The 7,710-nt window shown below is 38.9% G+C and overlaps 1 protein-coding gene across 1 annotated transcript in view; it reads right to left on the bottom strand.

The window, feature by feature from the left end:
• Positions 1 to 1,378: 1,378 nt before the first annotated feature.
• LOC132140171 (endoglin-like) overlaps positions 1,379 to 7,710 on the bottom strand; it is a 47,462-nt gene continuing 41,130 nt past the window's right edge. Inside the window, exons 13-15 of the mRNA XM_059548983.1 lie at positions 2,832 to 2,939; positions 2,453 to 2,500; positions 1,379 to 2,293 (exon numbers count right to left, since the gene is read on the bottom strand). Of these exons, the coding sequence (XP_059404966.1) occupies positions 2,157 to 2,293; positions 2,453 to 2,500; positions 2,832 to 2,939 (293 nt within the window). The 3' untranslated portion in view covers positions 1,379 to 2,156. The remainder of the gene's footprint in view (positions 2,294 to 2,452; positions 2,501 to 2,831; positions 2,940 to 7,710) is intronic.

Below are 7,710 nucleotides of genomic sequence, written 5' to 3'. Positions count from 1 at the left end.
AAAATCAATTTATATGAATCTCATGGAAACAGTTTCGGTCATATTTCACACCGTAATCAAAGTAAAAAGTCATATATATATATATATATATATATATATATATACATACACACACACAGTACAGACCAAAAGTTTGGAAACATTACTATTTTTAATGTTTTTGAAAGAAGTTTCTTCTGCTCATCAAGCCTGCATTCATTTGATCAAAAATACTGAAAAAAATGTAATATTGTGATATATTATTACAATTTAAAATGATTGTTTTTAAATTTATTATACTTTAAATTATCATTTATTTCTGTGATGCAAAGCTGAATTTTTAGGATCAATATCACATGTTCCTTTAGAAATAATTCTAATATGATGATTCATTATCAAAGTTGGAAACAGTTCTGCTGCTTAATATTTTTTCAGAACATGTGATACTTTTTTAAGATACTTTGATGAATAAAAAGTAAAAAAAAAAAAAAAGAAGGTATGTTTTTAAAATATAAATATTTTGTAATAACAATATACACTACTGGTCAGTAATTTGGGGTCAGTAATTTTTTTTTTTTTTTAAATAAAATCAATACTTTTATTCAGCAAGGATGTGTTAAATTGATAAAAAGTGATAGCAAAGAAAATATATTATTAGAATATATATTATTAGAATTTTTTTTTATGTTGAATAAATGCAGTTCCTTTTAACCTTTTATTCATCAAATATATTAGACAGCAGAACTGTTTCCAACACTCATAATAAATCAGAATATTAGAATGATTTTATTTTAAGTTGTAATAATATTTCACAATATTACTGTTTTTTCTGTATTTTTGATCAAATAAATGCAGGCTTGATGAGCAGAAGAAACTTCTTTCAAAAACATAAAAAATAGTAATGTTTCCAAACTTTTGGTCTGTACTGTATATATATATATATATATACATACATACATATATACATATATATATAGTGCTGTCAAACGATTAATCGCATTCAAAGTAAAAGTTTTTGTTTATGTATGTGTGCTGTGCATATTTATTATGTATATCTACATACACATGCATGTATATATTTCATAAAAATATATTATATTTAAATTTTTTATCTATTTATAATATAAATTATATTAATATAAATATAGACATGTAAATACATGTAAATATTTTTTATAATATATACTGTATGTATGTGTCTTCATACATGCATAAATATATCTTTTTTTAAGATTTGGTGACAGCACTATATATATATATATATATATATATGAAGAGTTCAGACTCGAAAGTGCCGTCTGAAATGTTCATCTAAAATAAGCATTTTTTTTATCAGGCTCCTCTGCTTAGATTTAGTCATTTTACTCTAATGGTAATGCATAGGTCCTTTTCTTTACAATTAAAGTGAAATAACTGAACGCAAATATAGAAGTCTGCTAAAAATTCTCATTGTAGAATTACACTTCTGATTTCTGACTGCATCAGAAAATGTCACTTTGCTAAAAAAAAAAAAAAAAAAGGTACTGCTTCTGCATTTCTATTGATTAGTGGTTAAATAGGATACGTTTTGGCAGATTTCATGAGATTCAGCAACTGTTTCTAGTTATGGTCAAACAAATATTAAACAAATCTATATCCACAGAGACTCAGAGGTAGCCATTTCCCAATCTGTCCCATTTGAGACAGCCTTTTCAGTAAGAACTCTAAAACTAAACAAGGTATTCCTTTTATATTCATGTCCAATAGTTTGATTTGTTGGAATATTTCATCAGTTCAGTCCACAGATGAGTGTTTGGATATGGGGTGGTCTGACGTTTGTTCGGTCGCCTCTGAGCCACATTTAGCTGTGTCTGAAAGCGAACTGATGCGTCAGACCACTGTTTGTCTGTGAAATCAGAGAGGCACCGGCGCAAGAATGCGACGAATTTCCTGTTAGTTCCTGGGGGTTATGCATTGTTTTTCCTGTCTCTGGGAGCCAAGCTTTTTTCTTTTTTTGTTCTTCGTCCCCACTGACTTCCCGTAGCCGGGAATACAAATGGAGTATTGTGAGGTACAGGGAACGTTTCAGGATTGCTACTGACTCTCTTTTTCTTTCGCTCTGGATGATAGGACATATGGAGCGAGATGGTTTCAAGAGAAAGAGAGCGTTAGGTGCAGAGGGACTCGTGGCGATGGCATTATGCCATGCTGCTGGTGGGTGTGCTCTGGGTGCTGCCAATGCTGGCGTTGGCACTGCTGTCCTCGGAGGGAGACGGGTGGGTGGGCACTGGCTGCCGTTTGGTCAAACCACAAGGGCATCCGGATATAGAGAAGACTGGACAAAAGACACAGGGAATATTGAGTGTAATAAACGAAAACAGATTTCCATGGCAACTATCGAGTGAGGCGATCGACCGTGAAAAGGAAATGTGACAGGAAAGGAGTAGGGGATGTGTGCTGAGGAAAAGATTGACTCGTTTAGAGTTCAGTTTACCTGAGAGCTCAGCTGCCGTTGATCTCATTCCCAGAGCCACAGGATGCCCTGAAACACATGCACACATGAGATCAGGACGTTATCATATATCATAATCTCATAAATGGATCACTTATATTCAGAACATGCCGAAAAGTCCCTTCAAGGCAAGAACAGTTCATCAGTCTGGAGGTACTGCGGCAGCGGCCTTACTTAACTGCTTCATCTTATTTCTAGTGGGAAATCATCACGAGGCTTGTTAGAGCTGCTCTCTCCACCTCTTCCCTCATAAGCTAAAGAAGCAGAGAAAACTCTACCAAACACATCTTCTCATGCTTGAGTATTTAAATAAATCATAAGCTCCGCTAACCATAACGCATTCCAAATGCCTATAACTCACCTGTTCGTATCTTAATGAACCATAAAGCACCGGTGAGGAGAACTCCAATCAGAAATCCTCCGAATGCGATTCCCAGAACAGCCAAGAGTCCGAACTCAAAACACGGATCTGAAACACAGCAAATATTCAATGCAGAAGCCATTGCTTTCCCTCATTCAGTGAAAGACAATTGTTAACATGCCTTTGTCAAGTGAGTTTCCCCATGGTTCAGTTGAAAGTGATAACTAGGTCAGACTGCAGCAGTAAGAAATTGGGGGCTCGTCCGGGACTTGGGTGTGAAAGTGAGAATTATACCCCCAGACTTAGTTCTACTTAATTTTGACATCAGTATTCCATTGGCACAGTATGCCAGTTAGCATTAGATGACATCAGTGTTGGGGAAGGTAGTGTGTATCTGTAGTTTGTCAAGCTACAAGCTAGTCATTACAAAGAGTAGAAATTACTCTGAAAGAAGCTACCTTAAAAGTAGCTAACTACACTAAAGGCTTCCAGCTAACTACAAGAAAGTTATCAAGATCATCAGGTTAAGTCAACTGTTTTAATATAGTACTTTTCCCAATACACACTTTACAGAAAACCATCCCCTAGAGCAGCGCTCCTTAACTCAAGTCCTAATTGACCGTGTTCTGCAGACTGAGGTTCTAATCCCAATTTAACTTGCCAAGATTTTTGTGATTTTCAAGCAACTCTGAACATCTTTATTAGCTTGTGTAGGTGTGTTTGGTTAAGATTAGAGTTAAACTCAGCAAGACACCAGCCCTCCAGCACTGAAGTTGAATTGCCCGGGTTTACAGTATATCTCAAGCCTGTCAAAATCCTTAAACCCATGCAGTTAAATATGTTTATTAATATAAATGTAATAAACATTTTAATGCATTTACATTACATTCTATTGAAAAATTGATCTGAACATTCTGAGCAGATCAAAGCTGCACACACTGAAGATTAGTCATTTGCATGTTTCTCAGCAAAAGACATTTGTTACTGATAATTTATTTATAAATCAAACCCTTATAGGATGCTTAAAATTAAAGTGTTCTTATTATGGTGAAATTTTTATTTCATCTTAGCTCAACTAGTGAAATATATTCTGCAAGAGGGATGAAAGAGATCTCATAAAACTATCATAACACATTACACAACTCTTTTCACTGTCAGAAAAAAAATGCTTTTATAAGCAATACTCTCTGTACTCTAACTAGCACCCTAAAAGTTGCATGTAAGTACCTTTAGGTCTCTTTGCACAGACTGTTTAATGATGCTCAGAGGTGGCACAAATGTACTTAAAATACACAGCAACTGGACCTTTATATATAAATTACTTTGATACTAGGGACTGATGTGCTTTAGAGCATACAATTTAGCCTGGCTTTTACGCATCATTGAGTCTTTACACAGAATTTTGAGCAGTCTTAACTTGGCTGTGTAAAGACACATTTAGGGCCAGTTTTACTAAACAAGGAAAATTAGCGCAAGATCGCAATTCCAAAACAGAACAGATGGGCATGGAAATATATGTGGGTTATTTACTAATAACGCGCAAATTAAAGAACACAGCTGCAACATCTCATTTACATATTGACCAACACAATATACCAAGTGCCGCGCAAATTAGTGTAGTCACAAATGAAGAAGCCATAGTACATTTAAAAGAACCAGAGGCCAAAAATATGAAGGGTTGCAAGAAGTTTTGGTAGACCTGGTATTGCGTGACTCCTAGTTGAGAGTTCCAGGTCGTCTTTTATTTCCTGAAGCAAAGTAAAAATAGAATGGCTTGGCAATATGTTAGGATAATGTGTTCTTCCGGCATTCCAAATAAATTAATGTGAATTAATACGCTCTCTGCTCTCTGCAGTGCCTCCTTTAGCAACAATAATTGTAGGCATTTCAAGTGCAAAATCGTTAAACATATGCTTTTTGGCTATTAAATAATGGCCAGATACCAGTAATTTGACGAGCAAAAACGATAGAAAATCTCATAGTGTGATTTATTTTAATAAAGGGTGTAAAGATTCACTCATTTTCTCGATTCATCGATAACAAACCCTGACGATGCAATGTATTCATACAGATTTTTGAATCGTGAATCGCTGATTTCAGACAGTAATCGATTTAAAACACTAAGAATTTCTATAGTGATTCAGTGCTTTCAAAATATATACACATTAAATTAATACTAGCACAAATTAATGGAGACATTGAACAGTGTTCGTGGCTCGCATCTCTCCTTCATGCACTTCACTATTTACCGCCTGTGACTGTCACAGGATTGCGCATGCACTTCGTTTGTCTCACCAACACATTTTTTAAGCACCTGATATGTAAAGTGAAGTATTTTACTTTTCTGTAGTTTTTCAATGGCTCTCAGTCATACCGACGAAGTTACCAGGGCAGTCGAAAGCTGCACATTTATTGCATGGACAGAGCAAAAATGTAAGTGTCTAAAGCATATGCACGGTTCCCTTTCAGTCGGTCACTCTCGACGCCACGTCGGTGACCGACAAAAATGGGATACTGCGTCAATAGACCAATCTACTTCGAGTATAAACTAAATGAGCCAATGCACATTGGCATGCAATTATTGCATCCAGCTGCAGCTGATCACAGCGCAAGTATAAGAAGGCGCAGGTGCAATTCATACCAGCTTTTCGATTCAGAGCCGAGCGTTAGTATCGTTCTACTCAACAGTGTCTGCAGTGAGCTATGAGTTCAGCACGCTCTCAGAAGCTTTGTGTGTTGGTTGCTTCAGTGGTGGTCGTTCCTGTGACGAGTGGGTTACGCACTTCAGGCTGCACTACTGTTCACATTCTCAACTATCTAGATGATTGGCTGATACTGGCACAATCTTGGGATTAGTTGTGCGAGCACAGGAATTTGATGCTCCGGCACCTGAGCCTGTTGGGCTTTCGAGTCAACTGGAAAAAGACCAAACTCTCGCCAACACAGAGGATCTCTTTTCTCGGTATAGAGTTGGATTTGGTCGAACAGACAGCACGCCTCACAGAGGAACGTGCGCGGTCAGTGCTATCCCACTTGAATACGTTCAAGGGCAGAACAGCAGTCCCACTGAAACTTTTTCAGAGGCTCCTGCGGCATATGGCTGCCGCAGCGGCACGTACACCGCTTAGCCTGTTATATATGAGACTGCTCCAGCACTGGCTTTATGGCCGAGTCCTGAGGTGGGCGTGGAAGCACGGCACTCACTGGGTCCAAGTTATGGGTGCCCCTAGAGCAGATCTCCAGGCATGCTGTGGTTTACACGGATGCCTCCACCACCGGCTGGGGGGCCACATACAATAGGCATGCAGTCTCAGGGGTTCGGACGGGCCCGCAGCTGCAGTGGCACATCAATTACCTAGAGTTGTTAGCAGCGCACCTTGCCTTTGAACTGTCTCAAAGGTCGCTTACGAGGCAAGCATGTGCTAGTCCGAACATACAACACAGCGACCGTTGCGTATTTCAATCGACTAGGTGGTTTGCGCTCCCGTCGCATGTTGCAACTCGCTCGCCACCTTCTCCTTTGGAGTCGGAAGGTTCTGAGGTCACTTCGTGCCATTCATGTTCCGGGCCTGCTCAACCGTAGAGCCTACGAGGAATGCTTCTGGGAGAATGGCGACTCCATCCCCTGATGGTCCAGCTGATTTGGAGATGGTTCGGAACCGCTCAGGTAGGCCTGTTTGCTTCTCCAGAGATCTCTCACTGCCAGTTGTTCTGGAACACTCGGCATGGACGCACTGGCACACAGCTGGCTGCAGGACCTATGCAAATATGTGTTTCCCCCAGTGACCCTTCTTGCACAGACACTGTGCAAAGTCCAGGAGGATGAGGAGCAAGTCTTGCTAGTGGTGCCGTATTGGCCCACTCGGACCTGGTTCCCCAAACTAGTGCTCCTCGCGACAGCCCCTCCTTGGCCGATTCCTCTGAGGATGGATCTACTGATCTCTACGGTCAATGAAAGGGAACATCTCTGTTACGTATGTTAACCCTCGTTCCCTGAAGGAGGGAATGGAGACGTCATGTCCCATTGCCATGGTTGCTGTACCGCCGCTGAGCTGCCGGGCCTCCAGCTCGGCTCCTCAGCGAAAACCTGGTATGCATTGCACCTGCTGCCTTCTTATACTCACGCTGTGATTAACGGCAGCTGGATGCAATAATTGCATGCCTATGTGCATTGGCTCGTTTAGTTTACAGTCGAAGTTGATTGGTCTATCGAAACGAAATCCCATTTTCGTCAGTCACGTGGCGTTTCCGTTCCCTCCTTCAGGGAACGAGGGTTACCATATGTAACCAAAATGTTTCATCATTGAATGATAAATGTGTTTTAACAATGTCGTTCAAATGGATGTATGAAGGAAACTGTTAAAATAACCATTGCATTAACAACAACCTTGAAATAAGAGCATGAGGCTCATCTGATAATCAGATGCATGAAAGTAGCATTGTTGCCAAAGCAAACCAACATGGGGCGCATTTTCTTTCAGAATCATCATTCGCCGATGGGAGGAAAAGTGAAATACTGTAGCATTTTATTTTATGAAAATGAGGTAAAGAAGTTTTAGCAATGAAAGAGAACTGATCTCATGCTCAAAGAACTTAAAACATGCCAGGCTATATCTGCAGCTATGGTCCAGCTGTGTATTTAATAACTTATAGCAAATTCAAAGTAAAAGATAAGAAAATAATAATAATAATAATAATACATACATAAAATTATTGTATTTGACATTTGTTACTCAAAGATTCAAAGCCCTATTTTTAATACTCTACCCCCATTCATTTTGCATCTGAAAGTGAAATTCCTTCAAATGCATATTCATTAAGGTCAGGTGCAAAACTGTCCACACCTTTTCAGCACTAATTCTTCACACTACTAACAGAT

Source organism: Carassius carassius, chromosome 5 (assembly GCF_963082965.1).
Source record: "Carassius carassius chromosome 5, fCarCar2.1, whole genome shotgun sequence".
In the NCBI taxonomy this organism is placed as follows: Eukaryota; Metazoa; Chordata; class Actinopteri; order Cypriniformes; family Cyprinidae; genus Carassius; species Carassius carassius.
This window is presented reverse-complemented; position numbering and strand designations above follow the sequence as displayed.